The 27,306-nt window shown below is 36.9% G+C and overlaps 1 protein-coding gene across 1 annotated transcript in view; it reads right to left on the bottom strand.

Moving 5' to 3' along the window:
• Positions 1-6,538: 6,538 nt before the first annotated feature.
• The window catches only part of ELM1 (fission ELM1-like protein (DUF1022)), a 159,415-nt gene continuing 138,647 nt past the window's right edge, over positions 6,539-27,306 (bottom strand). Inside the window, exons 6-10 of the mRNA XM_089404303.1 lie at positions 7,995-8,107; positions 7,776-7,839; positions 7,389-7,482; positions 7,185-7,293; positions 6,539-7,082 (exon numbers count right to left, since the gene is read on the bottom strand). Coding sequence (XP_089260429.1) covers positions 6,984-7,082; positions 7,185-7,293; positions 7,389-7,482; positions 7,776-7,839; positions 7,995-8,107 — 479 coding nt within the window. The 3' untranslated portion in view covers positions 6,539-6,983. The remainder of the gene's footprint in view (positions 7,083-7,184; positions 7,294-7,388; positions 7,483-7,775; positions 7,840-7,994; positions 8,108-27,306) is intronic.

The raw sequence follows: 27,306 nt of genomic DNA, 5'->3' as shown, positions 1-27,306 counted from the left end.
TTAATTCCAGATCGTCCAATATTTGCATCAAAAATATTGTTATTACAATCAGTTGGTGAAGTTCAGAATGCACGCAGACAGAATAGACATATAAATTATTCTGATTGCTTAGAAGAAATTAAAAAATGTATTAGATATACATATGAGTACTTCGACATTGTTGATTCAGTTTGGTGGGAGTCATTTTTCAATAATTAAAGTGATATCATTTCAACAACAACAAATGAAGATATACCTTTGAAAAATCCATTTATTTGGCCACAAAATGTGTCGAATGAACATGAGGAAGTAAACATTGTTGAACAGCAACAAAGTCAAGGTATTATTAATTCTTCACAGACAATGGAAAGAGAGATGTATATTGGTTCCAGAAGATCTCATGCACAACGTGAAGCCATGGAAGACCTTTATAGGGGTTTAGTACATGATATTAAGGAGGGTTGCATGATTGCAGTGCTAGCAGATGGAGATCCCAATGGCTATCCATTTTGGGTTGCTAAAGTTATAAAGGTCTTTACAGAAAATGAGGATGTTACAGGTGTTGAAGTACATTGGTATGCCACAAATACACACCCATTCAATGGTGTGTATAAGCCAGAGATGGTGGTTGACCAAAAAAATGGCGGAAAAAGAAAAAGAAAGGGTACAAATATAAATCGCCACCGCACAGACATATTACAATTGGAGGATGTTGACATACTTGTTTATGACTTCAATTTAACAAAGAGAGGAACTCTTCGCTTCAAGACGATAGAGATTCTGAAAAGGTTGTTACCAGAAGGCACAGTGTTGACATGGGAGTCTGCTGAAACCAGTCATAGATCTATAAGACTTTTGAAACCTGGAATGTTGGGCATGCATGTGGACTCAGATGGGGCACTAGTTGATGAAAGAGAAGAATATGGAACATCTTCGTCAGCATCCAGTCACTCATCTGAAGATGTGAATTCTGATGGTGCGCAAGAAAATATGAGTGATTTTGAATAATTGTTTAAGACAGTTTATATAACTGATGTATGCATCATATATTCAAATAAAATTAATGTTTTCCATATGTTGTTAAATGAGAAGTTATGAAGCATTTTTATGTTGTTGGATTATGTCTTAAGTATGATAAATTTTATTGTTTAAATATCTACAATGCAATATCAAATTAAAGATATAATGTTTGTTTTATTCAGTATAGAAATAAAGACTTTGGAATTCATTTAGTGATATAATTTGTTCATAATGTCATGGTTTTTTAATTTTACAGTTGAGAAAATTTCAATTTCTTTTGTATCTAGCATGTTGTGGTTGAAAACACGTTAAATTTATACTTAGGAAAGAAAAATGATATTCTACCAAAAACATTAATGTGTTTTTTCCTCAAAAATAACTTTGTTTGAGACATAAAAAAATTGGTTTTATTAGTACTTTTAAAAAATTTTGAAAATTGACCCTAAAAAAAATATCATTCTTCCAGTATCATTACTTTAATTTTGAAGCTATATTTTGCACAAAAATTTCATAGTAAATTTCGTATTCACTACCATTTTTAAAACATGTTCAAAATTGACGCCTAAAAAATAAAAACATTGTTCCAGTATACACACTTTTCGTTTTTAGCACTGTTTTTGATGTTTTTTTGGGGTTTTTTTGCTAGAGTTCCCGTTTTGAGTTTATAGTTCCCGTTTCAAAGTTTACATTGTTGTGCCTTCATAGACCAGTGTATTTATACAGTTGCATGTCTACTTAATAGTGATGCGGAACCTAGAATAGGTTCTGAGATACAAAGAACTTTACACCTCGGTGAACAAGTTAAAACATGAGACTGGTACTTGTACCAGAGCTACACAGGAAGTAGAGTGTATGGTTGTGAGTTGCCACCATACAGACTGCCAAAATATGTTCCTAGAATATATAAGGAAAACGATTAACATGGATGACTTACACTTTGTTTCAGCTAAAAAGAAGGCACAGTTCAAGATCAAGACACGGGTGGGGCCATTCATATGCCACTGCAGAGCAATAGGTAAAGAGGCAAATGCACTTCTCAAACAAATGAATTTCCAATTAAGTTTTACTTGATCATATGACCCCTTTAGCATCATATCCAGTTTAAGAGTGAAACAAAAGACCACTCTTTACACTCACACTCCCAGGCCATAGGATCAATGGGAGGAGAACACTTTGCAAGAAATTGAAGAACAGGTTTTGTCTACAACCACTTCACAAACTCCAGTACCTCAGGAGAAGCATGACCAAAGGCCAAGAGAAGAAAAATATCTTGCAGTAACAGAAATTGAAACCAAGGAATTCCTAATATATACAACGAAGCAAAAAACTAATCCAAAACCAGTTTTCATGTTGGATGATGAAGGACAATGTACTATAGTTTCCATAGGTCCACATGTTTCTACAAGATCAAAAAAAAAAAATTGCATGTACAAGACAAGAAGACATTTTTGTAGGCTCTCCATCTTCCTCAACCTCACAAGATCCTCTAGATTTAGCACAGACAACAGACTTGGCTCAAGTCCAAACAGAGCCAAATATTTTTGCTAAGTACAAATAAATAAAGCAGAAATATGAGATGTTAAAGGTCAGCACATATACTCAGTTCTAGAAGCAAACTACTTCTTCCCAATGCAGGCTTCTATCAGCGTTTGACACTGAACAAGGAAGAATGCAAATGGCTTTTCTACAAGCACAGGTTCCATTCCCAAAATCACCAGTAGACTACAAGAAGACAATCTTCTCCTTTGACACCAATCAAATCCATTTGATTGATCATATGGATATGCACAAACAGACTGGGGAGATGTTATACTCCACTTTGACTAATATTGCCATGATAACTTCAAAATTGCAGGCCTCTATTAGCAACATACAGTCACAGTTAAAGTTGGAGAAGACCTCATCTTTGGCAAAAGATACTAGAATTAATTCATTGGAGAACTTAGTCATTAATCTAGGTTATGACCCCAGTGATGTAAAGGCAGTAGAGGAGATTGTAAGGAAAAAGAATGCAGATATAGCAACTCTGAGGAAGCAGCTCAAGTTGCCATCTACAGAGGATCCACAAACCAAGGAAATGGGAGAACTGGAAAAGAAAAAGGAAGACATGTTCAAGATAATAATTGAACAAAATGTCCAGATCAGAGAAATGGAGGTGGAACTAGAAAAATTTCTCAAGGAGAAAGAGCAGTCCTCACAGTTGGTTATAGTTCCACTAACTGCAATACCTATTTCAGCCGCAAGGATAACAGAGGCTTCTACGTCGGAAACAACACCAACACCAACTACAGATGTTGCCACCAAATTGGTTAAAGCCATGCATGAGATGCCCATTCAAGGAAAAGAATTTGAGAAGTTCAAATATCAGCTAAAGAATTTACAGAATTAGACACTGAATATAGACAACTCCTATGTAGCAGAATTGCAAAAATCTCATAGGCTTTCTCAAAGAATAGAGTTTTTAGAGAGTGAGTCTTTAGCACAGGCCAAAGAAAACGTATGGGTGGATATTAATCAGGCCATAACAGAAATTTGGCCATCAATTCAGATCATCTTTGAATAAGAAGAATTGATGCAAAGATAAAAAACAATGATAGAAGAGGTAAGAGAAATGTTGGGAGACAAGCCAAGTGAAGAAACAACCTTAATCAAAGTTTTGAATTCTAAAACTAAGGAATAACGGGAGGAGCTTCAGATTGCAGACAGAACATAAACCATTTTGGGGATAAGTAAAATTTTACAAAAGAGGAACCTCATGATACAACTAGAGAATAAGTGTCAGTCTCTAGAAACTGTTGTTCAGAGGTTTCATACCAAGTTCAATTTGCTAAATCAGAGAGGGCTACCAGGGCTGGTAGCAATGAATGACAAATTGATCAGTTTGAGTGACTACAACCACAAATTGTTTACTATTGCCCAAGATAAGTCTAAGTTTGCATGGGTAAAAGGAAGTAATACAAGGAAATCTTTCCTAGAAGCTTTAGAGTTTGATTTGATCATTAAACATGAGATCAAACACATTTTCATCAACAAGCCTACATTTGAGAAATATACCGAAGTTGATGAAACATATAGAAAGCTAATAAAACTTTCTATCCCTAGTGAAGATCGATGGGATCACTTGTGTGAATTACTTGAGTGAAACATATTTCATCTTAGACAGTGAGGCAGCACCTTTTTTGGGACCAATTATCAACAGCGATCCTCGACAATAGTGCCAGTAGTTCTAAATTCCTAAATTTTTGTACTATTTATGTAATCAGTTTTAGATATTTTAGGATTTTGTCTTGATCTTTTGACATCAAGATATTTTGTAATTATTTTTCTATAAGTACTTCATAATTCAAAGTAGTAGAGGTTGATGTTTATGTAAAAGAAAGGACCATTGATGTAAAGTTGTTCCACAGAGTTCCAGTGGACACATTTCAGTAATACAAAAGCTTTTTCAGGATTCCTGTGTCAGATTTTTGGTGAAGTAATATTCTCTTTTGTTATTGTGTTTTCCTTTCTTTGTAATTTCACATATGTTTTCTAATCTATTTTGTTCAAATAAAATTATGAACCTGAATTTAAGTACACTCAGTTCTGTCTTTTGAACAATTTCAATGTTTTCTACTGAAGTTAAGCAATAGAATTCTTAATTGCTCTCTGCTTAATGGACACTCGATCATTTCTTATTTTCCCATATCATCAAACATATAGGATCCAATAAATCTCGATCATTTCTTATTTTCCCATCTCATCAAACATATAGGATCCAATAAATCTGTCAACCTTGCCCTGTTAGATCTGTGTGTAAATGCTTAAATAAATCCATTCTATGTATGTTGGCTCCATTTCCCAATGGTGTACGGTTACATCATCAACAAAACAACCAAAACCAAATTACTGAACTTTCATAATTAGCCTAATACCTCAATATAAACAAATCTAAATCTGAAAAAAAAAAAAAATAAATAAATAAATCCCTCTCTGAAGCTGGCCGGGCTAGATCCCAGCTTCCAAAGTGGTTTTGTAGTTACCTTTGTATTTTTTTCAAAGTCTTAGGAAATACATAGTGCTAACACTTTCCAGAACACCTCTTAGTTCTAAAAAGAAATAGCACTAAGCTAATAATAAAGATCCCAGCACAAAATCCAAAATAGTAGTCTTTTTTGGAAACTGACCACTGTCCCATGCGTAAGATCAAGACCAAGGTAATAGCTGGCCTAGAAACCAACCACTACAAGAGTCAAATTTGACAAGGATACTAGAAACACCGTCTTTCCTGGAAATTGACCACCGTCCAAGGGATGAGATCAAGGCCAAGCCTAGAAACCAGCTATTTCAAGAGTGAAATTGACAAAGATATTACTCGAAACATTGTCTACACTTGCCATTTTTTCGTTAAACCACATGCTCATGTAAATCATTTTGTCATAGTGATGTATTTACTTTAACCACTTCCCTATTAGAATTTAAGTTGTTCCATTATAATTTATATCATATAAACTTAGCATCCCTCCACCCTGTAAGAATAAAGCATAAACAGGTATTTTCCTAAAACACTTCTTAGTGCTGAAAAAAATAGTACTAAGCTAGCAGTAAAGAAACCAGGCACAAAATCCAAATTAATAGTTCCCCTGGAAATTGACCACTGCCCCAGAAATGATCAAGACAATAGCTGACATAGAAACCAACATTGAAAGAGTGAAATTTGATAAGGATGCTCTGAAAACTGACCACTGCCCCAAACATGATCAAGACGATAGCTGACATAGAAACCAACTATTGCAAGAGTTAAATTTGATAAGGATGCTCTTCAAAACATGTGTGATTCAAACCACTTATTTAAGTTTTCTTTGTTAGAGCACATGCTCATGTAAAATCATTTTGTCGTATTCATGTACTTACTTTGACCGCTTCGCTATTACAATTTGTTATTCCTTGAAATAAGTTTTTTTTGTTAGATCACATGCTCATGTAGAATCAATTGGTCACATTCATGTAATTACTTTGACCACTTTGTTATTACAGTTTATTGTGACTTGAAATATGTCATTTATCTTTGTACATTCTTCACCATATATACAAGTTTAGTGACGTCAAGGTTATGATAGGCATTGCGACCCTTGCAGTGTTGAAAATAGCCTTATGTGTAACGTATGTTTGTACATTCTTCACCATGTTTAGAAGTTTAGTGCTTATGATGGGCATTGAAACCCTCGCAGTGTTGAGGGTTTATTTTTATTAACTAGATGAGTTTTTTTATATTCCAATTTAACATGTTAAATCTATTTGTATTCTTAAAGTCGTGTTACTTCTGTATCTTTCAGACACATTAGACCTTAATTCTTTGAGGCTACCTTATTCAACCCCGATTCAGTATGATTGCTAATATAGTAATATACAGATGCACTGGCCCTCATTGTTGTTGCCTGTGGTAACTCTGCATCAACAGTTGACATTCTTGATCCTCTCCCTCTCTCATTGCGTTATTAATTAAATTCGTAGCAAAATCTCCACTTCCTTCCCACAACAGATTGTTTCCAACTGCGGCTTGGTCAAAACCCAATCAAAACTTTCAAACAATATTTAAGTAATAACATGAGAATATTCATCCATAAAGACTGAATACTTGTACTCCCATCCAGTGTTCAGCAAAACTCTACACACTTGGATGTCAGCTGTACATTCAAGTGACCACTTCTTAGCCATCACTTAGCAAAACCACAAACGCGCTGCCAATCCATGTGTCATTATTCATGACAAAAGACCTCTACTTCAAAAGAGGCAGAAATCGTAAAAATGCTACAGCGTTAAGATCAGTAGCAATAATGAAATAATGGTTTTCTATTTTACATAGGAATTTTTGTGATTATTTTTCAACTTATTAGAAATCATAGATTATGCCCACACAACAATATCTCTTCAACGCCAGGCCTGGCAAATTTTCTAAAGTGATGCAACAACAAGAGGGAGTTTGCTTTTTCCACATCTCTCATTCATCTTAAACTCCAACCATGCTCTGCAAGGGCTTCTCGTACACGACTAGCTGCTTCAGCATTGTCATTAAGAGGAGGATAGCTCCAGCTGTCAGACATCTGAGCAGGAAAATTGCAATCATGATTATAAGATAAAAGAAACAGTAACACTGTTATGATAAAAATAGCAATTCCGAGTTCCATAATTATCTTAATACTTACATCCTCTGTTCCGGTGAATGTTCTCACAACACCTCGTTGACGGAGAGTATTATGAAATGCTGCAAATTTCCATGTACATCGTTCTGCTCCAATGACATACACTGGCTTCCTGATATTAACTCAAAGAAAATCAGCTTTCATAATAGCTCTGAGCATTACAAACGATCACAATAAAACTTAATAACTGGTCAAAGCTTCGCATACCCAGTACTACATGCTTCACTTAGCATACTGATCGAATCTGCTGTGACTACAAAGGCATCAGCCCACGCAAGGTGCCCTAAGTGTGGGTTTGGATCTGCAAAATCATTTAAGCATTTTCAGCAGCCACAGCAATGTTAACATAATAGAGATTATAGAAACACACCAATTTTGATAGAACCATGGTAAGATAGGTTCCCATGTCAACAGTGCAGTTTTCTTATTGCCAGATCTATCTACCCATGCCATCAGTTATAAGTAGAATAATGTGTGCAGTTGGTGTAAATCCACAGAAAACAAGCATGTGAGTGCATTTGGAAAAAGCCAACAGCTAAATGAGATCAGCCTTGCTTTTCTATGACTATAAATACAGAGTGGTAAAAAATGTACCTTGGCCATCCCAAATATAGACCTTTGGATGACTACCAAATTCTTTCCACATTATGTTACACACCTGTTTGCAAATAGGAAGAATGGCCAGAGTTAATTAACTACCCTGTATAAAAATCTGATGCTACCATAAAAGGAAATGTTATATCCATTCTATGCAATGTAAAATACCTCTTGCACAGACTAGAAAGAAAGTTATCATCCATTGTAGGGCCTCACCTGAAGAGGCGTTCTTCTCGAGAAAGAAATGCGTACAGTCCCGCATTTACCAAGCACCTTATATAGAGCATCTACTAGCTTTACAGCAAGGTCTGCGCCATATTTACAATGTCCTACAATAACCATGTGACAACAAACTTTTTAATGTTTGAGAAAAATATCATAATTAGGGCTTAGCGGACTTCAGACATTTCCTTTAGACTTATTAGAGACTTTATAATAAAGTGATGCAATCATTCACCAATAAATGTAGTCATTAAACGATTCAGCTTTTTGGGTTGACAGAAGTACTCATCTCTCCTACTATGTAAAGAGGCATTGTATCAATCAACATGGTACCAATCTAATCTCTCCTATTCTGTATTGTATTCACATTTACACGCATGTATAAAAAATGACATGGTATCAAAGCCACAGTTAGAAGCGAGAAGCTGACAAAGCAAGTGAAGGTGCCGAGAGACTACTGTGATCAAAGAAAACACCAAGGAACTGCAATCACACAGAGTAGAACATAAGTGAGGCAACACGATTTTGGCAGTGTTTTTCTTTATTTAAGTACTATGAATGTGTTTTTCTGATTTTATGTTAATTACTTGAGAAAGGAACCCAATAAAGAGCCATAATGGTCAAAGTCTGCGAGAACCATGAGATAGTGTTGTTGGGGATATGAGGGGACTATGCAGATCACCTGTGACTCTTGTGACATCATCCACACTGGCATACAGTAATTGTCAGTGGGATGAACAGACAACCCGACACTATGAAAACCACACTGGAATACAGGGATCGTCAGTTGTTTGAAGAGATAACGCAACACTTGATGACCTTATCCAGTGCACTATGAAGAGGAATTCATGAATACATGAAGAGCTTAGCAGTGAGGGATAAGGCGAAACCCATGACAAATCTGTGAATTACTAAAATTGTGAAGAGAAGCATTGAAGTCACTCCAGTGTTTCTTCAATGTTATGTGGAGTAATTCATAAGCCAGTAACAAATTGCAATCTACAATAAAGTTTGAAATTTCTCTGACAATAAAAAGGAGTTGCTAACAACTCTGACAAAAGGTGGTCTTGAGGAATTCATAAGAGAAAGGTACCACTACAAGAGCACTGTAAGAGCCCAAACTCATAAGAGAATGTCAAGCACAGGTATCTGAGGTCAGGTAAGGCCACACAAGCCACTACAAAAACATCAACCTTAACCATTAGTATGCCATGAAATTGAAAAACATGACCAGGCAATTGAAGTAAGTAATTATAAGTGCCCACAATTTCAAGATTGGTAGAAGGTTTTTTTATTTCTACTTCTGAATTTGAAATTAATTCCAAAGAAAAAAAAATTGAATAAATTTCGAATGGAAAGAATTAATGTGTAATGCCAACGTGAATCTACATTTAAAGAGTGATTGGTAGGCTATTGTGGTGTTATGATATAGTTCAAGATTCAGAACAGTTTAGTCTTTATAATACTAGGGATTTTCAAAATTTATTGATTTATTGAAACCTTCAAAACGGTTAGTTTATCCCATATTATGTTGGATAGCGCTCAGAGGTTTAACAGGAAAAACCTTACCACATGGAATTAGAGATTACTTGAGATTTTTGAATGCAAGTGCTTAAACAATAGTCTTTAGAAAGGACGTGAAAAGTACAATAGACGAGGATGCTCAATTTCAGTTCGATGCTAGAAATCAGGATGTGATATTGATACATAAGAGCTCCCTTACAGGGAAAATGGCCCACAGAGAATTACAGAATTTATATAGCAAATGGAACCTGAAAATATCAGCCCCCATGGAAAAACTCAGCTCCCTGGAAAACATGGGCCTTGGAAAATTTTGGCTTCCCCAATCTGCAATTCAACCTCCTCTCTTCTAGCCTCATATAGTTTGTGCATTGGGTGAACCTCTCATCCTTAGCAAGGTTGTGACTCGTATGACCCCTTGTCCAGGCATCCACACTGGATCTCAGCCCCCTTGCAAATTCGATCTTCCAAGATCTCAGCCTCCAGCTTTTCCTACTGCAATGTTTTCTTCTTCTTAGCCCTGAGTCTCTCACTCTTCACTTGAGAAAATCGTTCTCTCAATGATTCAATGTGTCTTCCTCCTCTCCTTAGGCTTTCTTTTATAATTTCTCATTGAGCTAAATCCCTAACCCTAATCTCCAAAGTGATGGATGGCTAGGATTAAATCTTAACCCACTTGAGATCAACGATAGAGATTAGATCTAATTCACTAAAGTGAATAATTCACTTTTCTTTAGAAAACCTTAGCCCAATAGCCAACATTAATTCATTAGTCAATGTGTTTCCTATGTTATACTTCAGAAAGAATCATAAAAGTCACTTAATAAATTAAGCAAATACCTAGAGAGATTTTTGACAACTTATGAATGCTTGACACCTGGCCTATGCAGAAGCACCCATCCAAGCAATAATCATCAACAAAATAAACAAGCCATTGGGAACAAAACAGATTGGTACATTGATTCAGGCATATCATGGAATGTTACTAATCAGAAATATTGGCATATTAATTTTGTTTAGGAAAGATCCAACTCTAATTGTGTTGTCTCAAGTGGCAGAGAAGAACAGAGTTCAAGGGAGTGTTCAACTTGAAATGTAAGGTAAGAGGTTGCTATTTAGGGATGTCTACTATGTCCCCAATTTACAAAAAAATCTACTTTCCATTATTTGCATTATGAATCATAGGCCATACTTAAATGTTGTCTTCAGTAATAATAGATGTTTTATCATTGACAAGAAGAGCAAAAATATGATTCCTATGGATGTGGAAGATGAGGATTTGTTTGAACAGGTTAGACAGGAAAACCTGGAGAAACAAGGTAAGCAGCTGATTCCTTATTTATTCTCTGCTGAGTTTCATGAAAAGAGGAAGACTCCTAGGGAGAGTGAAGATAAAGCAATAAAAAAACATGGTGCTTCCTTGAAGAAGAATAAATTGATATGTTGAACTGCCAAAATGTGGAGAAGCTGAGTTCAATGAACTAGCCAAGTTCTATGTCAATAGTGGAAAGGCTGACTATTCAATCAACATTTCCTTTCATCAAGCTGGTGAGACAATGCTCGTACAGAAGGATAGCGATGTGATTTCTACATCACCAACCTCAAGTCACCCTCAATTGCTAATTGAAGACCGTTATTAGAGAATTTTTGAGGTCTAAAATGGGCCTCATGAGGAATATTACAAATAGTGGAAATAATAAAATAAGATTAGATTACATCAACAAATTTTAGAGGAGAAAAAAAAAATACTAATTTTTCAACTCGTATTTTCAACTTATCCCCCTATGGTTTTACTCAATTTCAAGCGGGAGCACTCATTTGATGCAGAATTTAATTCTTCATCCAAGGAGTACCTATGTTGCATACTTTCAATGGACCCTGCTACATGAAAAATGAGAAATATATGGAAAACATTATTGCAATCACATATTTTCATGTATTTCTCATTTTTCGTGTAGCAGGGTCCATCGAAAGTATGCAACATGGGTACTCCTTGGATCAAGGATTAAATTTTGGATCGAATAAGTGCTCCCACTTGAAATTTGAGTAAAACTGTAGACGGATAAGTTGAAAATACCAGTTGGAAAAATAGTTTTTTACTCCAAAAATGGTTAATCATCCCCCATGGTTGACATCATCATCTTGAATCCTATTGGTTCTTATAAAGTTGATTTTGGTTGTATATTTTTGTTGAGGCCCATTTTTTACCTCAAAATTTCTCTAATGATTTTGGAGTTGCCTGCAAACATCTTACTTGTCCAAACTTTTGATTTTTCTTTGGAACAAGCATTTTTATGCAATATGACCACTATGGGAGGGTGTTAAGTCATAATTAGATCTTAGGGGTACTTTAAAGTTTAGACATTTAATAAAGGCTTAGTTAGAGACTTCATAATAAAGTGATGTAATGCTTACCTAACAAAGGTGGTCTTTAAAATATTAGATTTGCAAGAGTTACATTACTACTCTCTCTCCTACAATCTAAAGAGATATTGCATCACTCCATATGGTATCATTTTGTAATATCCCAAATAGATAAATTTGTAACGATTGGAGATATTATAAATGTTTTGTTTATTTATAATTCGTTTAATTTTGAAAATTTACAACGACAATTTTCACAAAATTGCAAAATTAACTGGAATAAGAAACACTGCAAATTTAGAGAAAAATAGAATGAATACTGGAAATTCAACTTTATTTATATGATATATGCTATTACAATAGAAATAGTTGAGATAGAACAAGAAGAAATGAAGCACCAGTTGAGGATCTGAATGATCCTCACTCCAATATCACTGAAGCTCTGTGAAACTTCTGGATGAAGTCTCCTCAAGGAGTGTTGGGGTTTTGTCCAACACACAAAATGGAAACCCAAGGGTTTTTGTCTTGGGGCTTGCTGAAGTTGGGAACTCCGTTCTCCAAACCTCACTATAACAAATGAACAACCAAACCAAGATATCCCAAATGATCTCATCCTCCTTCTAAAGGCTCGATAGATAGATCTCCAATCTTCTAGAAGTATTTTATTTTGATTATTTTAGTATTATTCAAGAAAATCCCCCTTGACTTCATCTAAGTGACTTTTAATTTTAATTTATTTTATTTAAGACACTTTTGGCCTTTTTTCCTTCAATTAATCATTTACCATTTTTTTATTTAATGGACTAACTAAAGTCACTTTTTAATCTGGGAAAATGATAAATCTTCCACCATACTTTCTCTGACCGCTAGAAGTCACTTCCCATCATCCCATCCTTCAGATCTTCTCGTTTCAGTTCCAACGAGCTATTACACTCAGGTGTTCCATCAAATATTCCTCTCAAAATGCCAACTTAAGCATAGTTAATTAGGTTAGGCTAAAATTAACCCCGTTTTACAAGAATTATCGAAATGCGACAGAACCAAAAGAAAGTTGTGCGAAACTAACCCCAATGATGGAATATGCCAAGAGAATGTCGTTGGATCCCATAAAACTCCTCAAAACCCCTCTGAGAGCTCTAATCACGTAATCTAGCTCCTATGACCTAGCCATCATGTACCCTAGAAATCCATCCTGATCTATAGAGGAAACTGAAAATGGGGACATTACACATTTTATTCTCTCTTATGCCCATGTATTCACATCCAAAAAACTGACATTTAAGAGATATTGGAAGTGCAAAATTTCTATTTTTCTGGCAAAAAGTGCCAAGGGAAAGAACATAATTCATGGGGAAAAAAACAAACTTAAAAGTAAAATTACAAAATCATTGTACCTGCTATATCTTTCTTACATTATATCCATTCGTAAACTCCAGGGTGAACTTTTATCAATTCAGGATATGCATTCAATTCTCATTCACCTCCTCCATACCATCCTACTCACTCAGAACTTCCACTCACACATCTTTAGTTAATACTAAATTGTATTTTCGCTTACGCATTTCATAAGATGATGGAGGGTCACCATTCCACCTCACCAGTACCTAAGTCACATGACACGAGGACACGAGACATGGAGGACACGTAAATACGAGTATTCAATACGAAACGCAGCGACCTGGAAACAGGACACGGGGGACACGTTTTATATATATTTAATATATATATATATATATATATATATATATATATACCGAACAGTGAACAGTGATATATATATATATATATCACTGAACAGTGATATATATATATATATATATATCACTGAACAGTGATATATATATATATATCATTGTTCAGTGATATATATATATATATATATATATCACTGAACAGTGATATATATATATATATATGTGTGTGTGTGTGTGTGTGTGTGTGTGTGTATCACTGTTTTAAGAATTTTTCAATTTTAATTCAATATGCAGTTTGTTACAAATTGTTGGGGTGTCTTTGATGTGATTAATGACAAATTGTTAAAAGTTAGGAAAAACTGTAGCCACAGGTGACAGTACCCATGGTAACAAAGGAAATATACACAGTGAACTCCACAGCACTGACTTCATTTCACACAATAAGCATAGCTGCAGCCTGCATATATATAAAAGGTGGTTTTTCATATTCTGTGGAAAGCTGAAAGTTTCAGCTATCAACTTGTTTGCCAATGAGAGTGCACCTCTGCGTGGAATACTCTCAAAGTTCTGCCAACAGAGCCTGCTCTTGAGCACTTGTCTCTAGTGTTGTAACTTGGGAAGTGGAACTGATACCCGAGACGAATTGTAGACCATATGACAAGACAATAGAAACTGCACCATGCCATAGCAGTGTATGGATAAATACAAACATAGTGCCCTGTTTCACTTATAGGGATCATTCGCTTCAACAATATGTTCACTAGATTCTCTTCTAAGTTCAACAGTTAGAACACTTGGCAATACTCTAATGAGAGGCTGATTTCAACTCTGAATGTTCAAACTGTGTCAGGTGGCAGCATTGATCTAGATATCAAATAAACTTGAGTTTATTCAACTAGTTTAACTTTTGAAGGATAAATGTTAACCAACATTTAAGCTTATCGTTGGTTGAAAGCACTAAAGTGTTATGCTGTCACTGGTCAGCTACAAGATACTAACACTCCTTTACTTTTTAAGATTGGAGTTCCTCAAATGACATGAAATTTATATACCCACAACAATATCTGAGGCAAACAAATTTTTTTACCTTTAAGTAGCAAGCTCACTGAAGGCGAAAGAGACAAGTGTTACTCTGGGCAGCTAACAACAAAGTATTGTTTCAGGATGTAATTTTTCTGAGGATTATGTTCTTAGCAAACATTTATGGAATGATTTCACCGACATCTGGCTTCACAGGTGCACATTCATTAATAGCCATTACCCTGCAGCCAAACTCAAGCTTTGGTATATTATCTCTAATCTCAGTGATTTGAGGGGAGTTTCTTAAAAGATAAATATCAGCAGTCAAGGCACAAAGCTTCAAGTCAGCTATTATGCTTGCCAAAGAAATCGAGTTATGTTACATTTCTAAGATTCTTGAAATTCAAGCTGACGGTAATCTGCAATTTCAGGAAAGCCACTGTGGATTGGAAAATGGAGGGTTGACTGCAAACACTATCCAATATAACTTATACCCCGACAAGGTTCACGCTGTTCGTTTGACAAAAAAAAAGGAATGCGCAGATAAAACACGGGTTCCGGCTTACTGGTTTACGGGCCGGTCTTGAACGCTGCACACTGGCACACTCTGCTCGACTTCAAATAGCTCCAGACTTCAAATATAATGGCAAATGCTAGACAAACACTCTCGCAGCTCCACACGACAGCTCCAGACAACCGAAAATAACCCGGAATAGACCAACGCGTAGGCTTTAAACCATGTTTTTTTTGTGATACGTATTCAAACCGTCGAAATACGTTAGGGCAACGTATTCTATGTACAAAATACGCGTATTCGAAAGTTATGACACGAAGGAAAACGTCGAATACGTATTCGAATTTTTATGACACGTTGAAAATCGTATTGGACACGTATTAGGGCCGTTTTCGTGTCAAATACGTAAAATACGGGACACGGGACCCTAGGGGACGTGTCCTGTGACTTCACCACATTTCAGAAACAGTACATATTTCCAAGTTTCATGCAAGTTATACTTGTACTCGGTGCCAGGTATATTACAGCTAGTGCACATGCATTGATATCTTTCACACTTTAAGAGATTCTCAATGTACATGTAGAACACGAAAGTTGACTACCACCAAATAATGGTACAAATACAAGCTTTTCTATAGTCAGATACTTGATAGACCCCAACTTGCCATTATTAGAGATCGAAACAAACTAAGGAGAGTGAGATTAAGTTCTCAAAAGCAAATCAGCATTACGTGCATTCAGCAGCAGGAATCCAGGGAGCATACAAAAAGCAAATTGGAAAACACTGTAAAGAGTGGTATTGTCGTAATAGCTTATTTCAAATGAAAATATGAATATCTCTGTTTAAATCTATAGACTTGGACATATCAATAACCATACAGAATCAGTTGATATTGAGTCCATGTGCCTTTGATATGCCTTAAAGATGGATTATTAAGTTGAAGAATCTTACCCTACACTAGTGAGATAGATGGCAACAAGTTTCTTAGCCACCATGCTTGTGAGGAATTTAGTTGCCTTAAATGCAATATTGCTAGATTAACAAAGACGATAAGTTTTTTTAAGGAGTAAAATGATTCATGCTTTAGAGAAATTGGAATAGAAATAGATGTGAAAGTGGAAAGGACACCTCAGGGATGTGTTTGTCATGAAGGGATACAATGTGTTTAGCCAAAGATTATAAACAAAAAATCACCATGAGATTTAACCAGCAAAGTGTTTCAAATCTAACTTCTAAATTGAAATTCAAAACTTTTATGTGCTATACAGAAAAATCAGCGAGATAATGGTTAGAAACTTTGCATGGATCTCCTTGCATTGCTAATTATGAAAGAATCATGAAACCAGAGGAATGATTTCATGATATTATAAATAAAGTAGTTTAGTAAGAACAATGGGTGGCAAGGGACAAGAAAATGTTTGTCTTCTATGTACAGACGACATTTCAATAAAAGTTGGAGAAAGCACATTATATAACAAATGGGAAGAGAATTCTTCTTGATTCAAGGGTCTTGTGAAGCAGTATTTCAACAAAATCCATTATTTACATCCACAATAGAGTCATATCAAAAAGGAAATTGTTACGAATAAAATATATATAAATAATATAAATATAAATAATTGTAATAATGATTAGTTAATTAATAATTAGTTAAACAAAGAGGCGTGTCTCTATAGACATGCCTATTCATGAAAGGGTACTTACCTGCCTATATATATAGGGCCCTCACTCTCATTGTATCATCATCTTATTCATACATTTTAATATATATTCTTGTATCTCAATGGAGATCTTTATATTCCAAGTATTCTGGAGTATTTGATCTAAAAAACGAACTTTGTTCGTTCCATTTGGTATCAGAGACACGTTTGATCCTAGCCTGTGGCCATCAAGGTTTCGTCAACATTGTTTCCATCAAGATTGAAGTGTTTCGCTACACTTTTGGAGTTTCTTCGTTGTTGAGTTCGTCAGAAGCCCTTGGCGATTTTTTTAAGACGACAAAATATATATATATAAAGAGAATATATCACTTCTAGCGGTCAAACACATATTACCTGGGCCACGCAAGCAATAGTCGTAGCCGCATACGTAACCCGACGGCCTTGACAACAAAAGCCAATAGACCATTGCAACAATACCCAACAAGCCGACGTTGCTGCAACCGTCCACTTCATTTTGCTCAGCACCACATACGACCCCAACCAGCGACCACAGCAGTCCAAACTCCCGCAACTGTAGACACTGCCATAGTCATTTATATGATTCCACTGCCATGGTAGACCATCGTCAGCTCGCTTACCGACCCTGACCGCTAAAAAAAAAAAAAAAAAAACCTTCTCTTTCGCGATTGCAGCTAGCTAACGACGTCACCACTATTGGTCCGCCTAACAAATCCATACAGAGTTGTATTTCGACCTCGCCGTTTCCAAGTCGCATCCATCTTTCTGGTGTCCAGAATTTAGAAACATCAAACTCAACACACTGGTAAATTCCAAATCGCGTAGAATTAGTGTCATAACTTCATAAGCCATTCAAAATCTTTGGTCAAAATTTGTGCGCTAGACATTGGATCAACACGCAAAATTCACCAACTTCCCGTGATCTCAATACATTAATTAATTCATGGCTCATTTTCATCACAATACGCTGACACCATTCTAAATATTCAAATGACCCTTCATAACATAAAAGGAATTATTTCCAAGGTTTAATTAATCCAAGAATACATTAATTTCAAGACTAAAATAACAACGTTTAAATTAACATATAGTATATTGGCATCACATCAACAAAAAGGTGGAAGGCTGGTTATATATATATATAAGCAGTGTTGAAAATATCGGTATCGTCAATATCGGCAAGCATAAAAAATGCATAATATATTCATTTTTTTCAAATTTTTAAACATATAAAGCAATAACAACATGAAATAAACACATTGGCACATAATTATGAAGAAAGCACTGATATATATGATGTCAAATAGAAATGATACATCAAAGGCAATACCAAATCCTGTTGATCCCAGATAATTGTCCATTCGAGGACTCAAATGTGGAGAACCAATACAAAATAACATCACATATATAAAAGTATCTCATCATCATGAATTATATGTAGCATAACAAATAAAACTAGCAGCTATCTATCTGAAATCACTGCCCTCTCCCCCTTTTACGGGAAAACATGATGGGCCGTTTGCCAGGCCTGCCCCTAGTAGTAGAAGGCCCTGACCCTGCCTCTGCACCTAATGTCAAATAATGAGTGCTAGGTATGGAGTTGTGCTCTCCTATATCTATAGCAGATGGTGTTGATGTTGATGCTCCCACAATGTCCTCCTCCTCCTCCTCTTGCTCCTCCTCCGAGTCCTCCTCTTGCCGCCCCTATTCTAATGGATCATCTGGCTCTAACCATGAAGGTGGCTCCTCCAAGATGGACTCCACCCTCCACTGAGACAATACATTAATATTGTTTAAGGAAATGGCATTTGGATCCATTGGTGCTTCTATTTGCCTCACTCGAAGTCAGATGTTGTAATGCACATACACTAAATCATTGAAGCATGCAAACTCCAACCTGTAAGAATGTCAAAAAAACTAATGAGTCTTGACTCTTGACTCTTGACTCTTGACACTTGAAGGTCATAAATTAAAAATTAAAAATTACAATAAGTGTAATTGCTCAACTGAAGGCGGGAGCTCAAAGTTATACTTGTTGCGCCTTTTTGCGTGTATTTTCTCAAATACACTCCAATTGCGCTCACACCCTGAAGAGCTACATGTTTGACTCAATATTCTTATGGCCAATTTCTGCAAATTTGGTGCCCTTGCACCATAGCTTCGCCACCAAATATCTACAACAAAATAAAGAAATAAAAAATTGAAAAACTTAAACATAATTAAACTTTCAAATAAAAGTTACATAATTGAATTTAAAAAAAAAATAGAATTATAAGGAAGGAAATTCTAAATTGAAAATTCTAATTTCTAATGAGTGATGACTTGTCACTTACGTGGCATGAAGAGGGTCCTTCCCCTAATAGCATCATCAAAGCCAAATAGGCCAACACAATCCCGATAATATTGTATCTCGCGATTGATTTTGCTACGAAGCTCAGGATCAGGTACCATCCTATGAATACAGGAATGGAGCCCTTCCATCACCTCGCCATCAAAATCAAAGACGCATTTGTATGAAAATGCGGGCTTGAGGAAGAGTGTTGTTGCATGAATGGGTCGATGAAGCATCCCTATCCACCGACTATCAATCACATCCCATAACATCATATGCCTATCAAGGCCAGCAGAACCCTTGTCTATAGAATAAGAACGAATGGCCTCCTTGGCCCTATCCATGGCCTTATACAAATAAGCCATTGCAGGCTTCTCCCCATCTACCAATCTGAGAACCTTTACTATAGGTTCACTAACTGAGCATGCTTATTCTACTCCACGCCAAAATGTCTCAGAGTACACCATTTTTGCAATGGCTTTCCCATCCTGTCTCCTGCTGTATCTACAATTACGCCAGTCATCAAACACAAACATTTGCTTCAACTCGAATTGACATCGAAGCAAAGACTAAAGAGTAATAAAATTTGTGGCAAAACGTGTGATCGCAGGACGCCGCAACTCCTTGTTTCTAGTGAACTTCCTCATGAGGCTAAGAACAAAAGCATGGTTATAAATGAACTTGGGGACGCTCCTAGCCATATCAACCGCCTCCTTGATGAAGGAGATTTTCCCCATATCCTCAAGCAACAAATTGAGACAATGTGCTGCACACGGAGTCCAGAACAATGTGCGATGCCTCTCCATAAGCATCTTGTCGGCAGACACATAATTAATTGCATTGTTTGTTATGACTTGCACCACATTCTGCACACCAATCTCCCAAATTAACCCATCTAACAACTCACATATCGTTGTTGCATCTTTGATATGTTCTGATGCATCCACCGATTTAATAAACATGGCACCTTTAGGACAATGTACCAAGAAATTTAGAAGGGTCCTACCCTTCCTATCTGTCCAACCATCAGACATCACTGTGCATCCAGTAATCTCCCATGTTTTTTTCAACTCCGCCAATCTAGAGTTGATGTCCTGCTTTTCTGCTTGAAGAATTGGCCCCCGCAACTCCTCATATGTAGCACTTTTGTAACCTGGGCCCACAACAGCAATAGCATCACACATTGGCTACCAAAATGGATTGGTTTTGGTGATGCTGAGAGGTAAGTCACTCCAGAAAAGACACCTCCCCATGACTCTATCTGCTTCTTGCTTCTCCTTTTTTTTAACAAGCAATTTTATGCCAGGTTGTGATCCATGTCCTGTTCGTGGAATAAAAAATGATGACCTCGCACTAGCAGTAGTAGGTGATGATGTGCCAGCTGTGGAGCCCCTACCACTACCCTCAACATCATGTCCAGTGAGTCTAGCCAGATGGTATTTCAGTCGTGTAACCCCTCCTGTCATCCTGGTCCCACACAATTTGCATGTAAGATATGCCCGATTTGTCCCACCATCAGGGTCCCCATACTCCCAAAATGGGTCCAAGGCTTTTGGCATATTTGAATTTTGTAGTGAGCTAACTCAAACCTAGGGCACCAAAAGAAAATTGGAATTAATAAGTAATAACCACATCATTTTACAAAATAATGTTTTTGCTACATTATTTGCAATGTGAATTCAATGAAAAACCATAAATGACAATAAGAGGGTGTATTTGAAAGTTTAAAAAAAAATGGAGTTTGCTCTCCAAATATGGAGAAAACCCTTGCATTTTCTCATGGGCATGAAAATCATAGCAAATGGAAAAAAAAAAAGCAAAATGATTGTAAGCAAATAAGCAAGCAAGAATAATCCTAAAACTCTCAAAAAATTCATTAACATAGGGGTTTATTTGAACATATCTGTTAATGGAAGAAATGAAATTTTCTCACTGTTCTTCAAGCTTAGATCAACAAAATCTTCGTTGTTGGTGGCGATAATAGCTATTCAACACTCAAACCATCCTTGGCAACAAGCACATAGCTCTCCCCTTCCTTCTCCAGCAATCAGAAATGAAAATGATTGAAAAAAAAAAACAAAATTGGACTTTTATAGCCGCGGTGGCAATTTTTACTGTCTCCCGACGATATTTTAGGTCGTAGTGCGATATTTCCCCGAGATATCGCCAATATTTCAGAAATATCGCAATATTTTCGGGGAGACCAAATATCGCAATATTTTCTCGGCGATATTTCGTCTCCCCGAAAATATCGCAATATTTCCGAAAATCGGTGATATTTCGGCGATATTATATACACTGCAACAAACCCATGTCTACACCTATGATCACTAACTGGAAGAAGCATCACACTTCTGATTCCAAGTTGGTGGATCCTACTCTATACAAACAACTGATTAGTTGTTTGATATATTTGGTCAACACTCGACCAGATATATGTTTTACAGTTAACACTATGAGTCAGTTCATGTGTGAGCCCAGGAGAGTGCGTTGGGTGGCTGCAAAACACATTCTTCGTTACTAGTAGGGGACTGTGGATTTTGGTCTTGATTATAGACAAGGTGATGGAGTGAGACTGGCAGGGTACACAGATTCAAATTGGGTAGGTTGTGCTTCAGATAGGAAGAGTACTTCCCGGTATTGTTTTGGGTTCGGTTCCGCAGTTGTGTCGTGGATCAGCCAGAAACAACAGTCAGTTGCATTGAGCTCAGCTGAGGCAGAGTATATGGCTGCTAGTTTGGCTAGTTGTGAGGCCATATGGCTTCGCAAGATGTTGTTTGGTCTATTTGGTTAGGCATTAAGACCTTCAGTAATTTACTATGATAATCAGAGTTGCATAAAACTCACGGAGAATCCAGTTTTCCATGACAGGTTAAAGCATATTGAGATCAAGTATCACTTCATTAGAGACTATGTCCAAAAGGGAGTTGTCAAGCTTGAGTACATTTTCATGAATGAACAGGTAGCAGACATTTCCACCAAAGCCTTACCACGGGGCAAGCATGTCTACTTCAAAGACAAGATGGGAGTGGTGAGGAAAACTTTCATTGGTAAGAGGGAGTGTTAAAATTTGGGTACCAAAGGACAAGCGGTTCCCTAAGGCTTTGATCTTTGGCCTAGGGAAAAGTGTCCAAATTTATTTTTTACTTTTCTCCTAAAGTGATTTTATCAGTAGTAAAGTCAATTTAATTTAAAAGTGACTTTATAAGTAGTAAAGTTACATTCTAATTTAAAAGTGACTTTATAAGTTGTAAAGTTACATTCTAATTTAAAGGTGACTTTATTAAGGTCAATGAAGAATTAGAAAGTGAAAAAGTGACTATGGAAATAAAAGGCTAAGTGGGTCTTTATTTAAAAGGGTGAGTTAAAAAATAGAAAGTGAGAATTAAATGCACATTTATTCTCATCCCTAGATCTAAATGAATCTCAACCATTAGATCTTAGGGTAACCCAAAAGGTCATTTAGAGAATAAAAGGAGAAGATAAGAGGAAAAGATCAATTCATTCTTTCATGAGCATTTGAGAGAAAGAGAAGAGAGAACAAGGAGAAAATTTATGAGCAGTGAGGAAGTGAAGGAGAGCAGCAAGAAGACATTTCAGCAAATCTAGGCAACAGATTTATTGGCATGCATCCCAAAGCAAAATCGTACAGTAGGAGAAAGGCACAGATATCGAGGAAGAGGGGCGGCACAGATATCGAGGAAGAGGGACAGCAGCAAGGGCACAAATTTTGAGGCATATTTGAGCATGAATTCCAAGGCAATCGTACTGCTGAAATTCGTACGATTTGTACAAGAAGTTCTGGGCACGTTTTTTGAGGTTGGTCATACAACATTTAATGTTGTTTTATTGCTAGAAAAATTTTGCTTTGCCTATTTGCTAATTGGCACGATTTTCGAGGCAGAGTGCAAGCACGGAAATCGAGATAAGTTGTAATTTGTGGTTGCTAGAATTTTTACTGTGTATTTAAATTTCTTTGTAAAAGCATTTTCTGAAATAAAGAAGAGCTCTCAAACTGGTTTTCCCCAAGAGTTGTAGGGGGTTTTCCAGGGTCACATTGACCAAAAATACCTATGTTATTTTATGTGTGTGGCTGTCATAATTTTGTTGTGTTTTATTTCTGCAATTTTAGTAGTTGTGAAATATCTAAATTTGTGTTTTCAGAAAATTAGTCATTTCCAGATTTTAGAATTTTTTACCATGCTTGGATTTAAAACTAAATTCATGGAATGATAAGGAACACTGATAATCAGAGTGGGGGTTGAAATTTCTTCAATCATATGCTGCTCATGCTGACTCATCACTGGTGACACGCTATCATGAATGTCTCCCATAGAGTCCACTCACTACTCGTCGTAAAAATCTGGCCTGTTGTCAACAACTCTACATGACTCGTGCCCCTCGGAAGCATCCTTGTACGAACCCATGGACTCATCCAAAGAAGAATCCTCACCATGGTGGTCAGAAGGAATCTCCATTTGCTCTACCTCTGTCATCTCCTCAGTGTCACTCAAGCATGAGTGGTCAAGTCCCCAAGGTCCCTTGCAGACAAAGAAAGTTCCCTTCCTCCGCATCTCATTCTTGCTGCATGATCCTCCAAACCTGAGCAGCTCCTCCCTAGTCAACTGTCTCCTAAACAGCCCCATGTTTTTCTCAACCAACCTTTTGGCCAGTTCATAAGCAACAGGTGAAACTAGTTGTTCTCTCCTCCAAATGGTCAACAATCTAGCCCGCAACTCCCTGCAAATGGCATCACGATCTCCCATAACTGAAGACAAAATGGACAACATGTTTTCTTTGATCGTGTCAGGGTGATGTTCCTTAATGCTGAAAAAGGATTGGAACATTTGAAGAATCAGGTCATCACACTCTAGATCAAACATGATGTCATAGGTTCGGAGCTTGGCCATATCCTCCAAAATTCAGAGCTTTTTCCCAAAGGTAAGACCCACAGTGTTATCTAAGTCCTGAAAGGTCTCTACTATCAACCTGAAAATTCTCCTCATAACATTATCATTGAAAGGAGGTATGGGTGCGGTCAACCTCATAATGTTACTAAGACATGATGCAACTAGAAGTTTGACCCTTCACAAGGTTCCTCCAAGAACTTGGGTTGTATGAGAGCAAGCATAGCTGGTTTTAGAGAACAAATTAATTTCTTCCCTTCTAACTGACTCACTTTGGAAAGGAGGGCATCTAGTTCATCAAGTTTGAAGAGAATCTTCCATGCGACCCTCATTGTTTCAAATTTATCCCAAGTGCAAGGATCTTGTGCCCAATCTCTGGCTCCTTCTGCAAATCTCTTGGCTATTCATGGGTAAGAATGGCATGGATCTCCTTTGAGAAAGGTCTGCTAGCCAATTTTGTTTCCTGGTCTGTATTGCAGCACATGGAGGTATTGTTGTGCTGGTTCATGGGGCGTTTCAAAAATCCCATTATTCAGTGGTATATATAAGGTAATGGAGCCAATAAAATATTATTGCTCATCAAGCTTTGGCTCAGCCAATTAACACTTGGCAACAATATTTACATACATTACTCATTCAACCAAATCTAGTTTCAAAGGACAGTGATGACACTTCATGAATAATTCTAATATCAGGGCCTAGCAATACAATTTAGTGCTCTAGCTACTATACTCAACCACACAAGATACATGAATACAATACATGGGCATGTAACAATGTATGATAACGATATAAATTCACCAACATCAACTCTTGTAGCAAAAGTAACGCACACTACAAACAAGCTTATGATAATTAGTTTGGTCCAGCATAGACTTTGACAACAAGGCAAAGTATACTCTTAAGCATACAACCAATGCAATAGAGAAATCGGGTTGCGATTTGACACTTGGTTCAGAAGATAAAGGCTCAGCTCCTGAGAAACTATGTCTTAATTTTGATGCCTTAATGAACTGTGTCCTTCAAACACGCTGCTACAAGACTTCCTTTGAAAAAAAATCCCCAGGTTTTGGTTAAGAGTTTAGTGGTAGCGTTTCTTCATAAACGCACTGTTGTAGATTCATTTTATATATTCTTCTCAAAACATCATACACAAAATTAAGAGAATATGCATGTCATCTACATGATATCATACATTTAATGCTACAAACCTCAACAAATATAGTGGAACGACTACCTGATAAATATAGCCCATAAATTGTCCCCTCTGTGAAAACTCGTGAGCTATAAAATTGATCGCTCAATGATGGAATCTGACACCCCTGTAGCTGCACATAGTCACCATTTAAGTGTCCTCAGGGTCAGCGATCATCCCCGTGGCTTCTGATGACCAATCCAGGCCTCCGCTTATCAATCGTTGATTTCCTAACTTGACTGTCGCCGACGCCACTTACACCACAATTCATATTTTACTCAACGGAGTGATTGCACGAGTGGTTCAACACCCAATCAATGGAATAGTGTTACCGTGGATTAATATTTCCACTGGGATGGGTCATACGCACCGTCAAGGCACCCTGCGATGTGGACTTTCTATCGTTGTTAAGTTATCCCTGGAACAAAGCTCGATCTCGCTGCAATTTTTGTCACCGTGATAAAGGTTTATTTTATGTTCACATAGTCGACAACAACCAACGGCTTGGTCCACAACCACGTCCACAAGCTTCTCCTGCAACCCCTTTGCTGAAAAGAAATGAGCCCACACTTCCTCTGCAATTGATCACGAACCAAACTCAGCAAATGCGGCGTCGATCTTCCTTACGCTTAGCCGCGACGCCAATCTCACCTCAGTGGCTCTCGCACAATCTTGTTGCCCTGACGCCCCCGAGGACTTAATATGGTCCCTGAGAAATGGTGACCCTCGCACATGTAATCCCACTCAAAGGCACACTGTAAATTTTGGCGGCCCCCACAGGCAATTCGATCCCTCTTCATCCAATTGTCACCAATTAGTTGATGGATTTGACAAATTTTGAATTTATATTTGTCATGCCTTCTTGATCGAGCTACATACATCAAAATCGCCCAAGGTACTCCTGCTCGTGATGGGAGAAGCACCCCACCAATCTCTACAATATAATTCTGCGCAATTTTTTTGATACAACTAGGCTCTAGTTGTTGGCTTTTGGGACACTTGATAATGCAACTCCGCTGCTTCAGGTCCCTTCTTAAAATTGATTTAATATGGCACCTCAAACAAAGATATTCCGACCTTAAAATTTGGCCGCATTGAAACCTTGATCCACGCCTTTTCAACACTTTTGATTCAAAAATGATCATTATGCCTGCAACGATTCGTTAGCAATCTGTAGGGCATTTACTAAGAGTGCAACAAATTTGCAATCATCATTGAACTTGATAAACCCTGGCTATAAAAATGTTCCTCAGCAGCAATCTGACTTCTCTCAGAAAGATATGTCTATGCAATAAACCCTCCGGCTAAGCCAACTTCGATGCTCTAATACCACTGTAATGTCCCAAACGAAATAAATTTGGAACAATTTGGGGTTTTCTTAAAATTGTAGAAAATAACTTCAAAAATTTAAGTCGTCAATACCATAAATAATTTGCACAAATTTTCACCATGAAATTAGCAGCAAAACCATGAAGCATAAACTGCAACTTAAAATGGACAAGAAATATATGCAGAATCCTCAACCTTATTTTATTAAAAATAAAGAGTACATAGAAAGCTGGAAATGGCTAAGAATATGGCCACCAAAAAAATCTGCTCTAATACTACACTGGGCCTCCAAAACAAACTAAAAATCAATAATCTGCAACTTGTGAACCCTGTATGGATCCACCAATGGAAGAGATGGGTGCTCGCCTACTCTCACTGAAGCACCCTAGGGTTTCTGTCTTGGGGCTACTACTGAAGTAGAGAACCACGTTCTCAAACCTCTCCACAAGAAAGAAAACTCAACTCCAAGATGCCTCCAAATGATTTTCTCCTCCTCTTTTATAGATCTGATGGATAGATCTCCAAGCCTCTAGAAGCATCTTATTTTATTATTTTATTATTATTCTAGAAGCTCTTCCATTGACTTTATCTCAAGTGACCATTTTATTTTATTTTATTTTACTTAAGTCACTTTTGGCCCATCTCCTCTAATTAATTATTTTTCCTTAATTAAGTGATTAATTAAAGTCATTTTTAATTAAGGAAAATGGTAAATCTCCCACCATACTCTCTTTGGCCACTAGAAGTCAC

This window comes from Pinus tabuliformis, chromosome 2_2 (assembly GCF_031772625.1).
Source record: "Pinus tabuliformis cultivar Carrire ecotype Pingquan chromosome 2_2, CPIR1, whole genome shotgun sequence".
NCBI classification, from domain to species: Eukaryota; Viridiplantae; Streptophyta; class Pinopsida; order Pinales; family Pinaceae; genus Pinus; species Pinus tabuliformis.
Note: the sequence above shows the minus strand (reverse complement) of the source record. Positions and strands in the feature narration are given on the sequence as shown.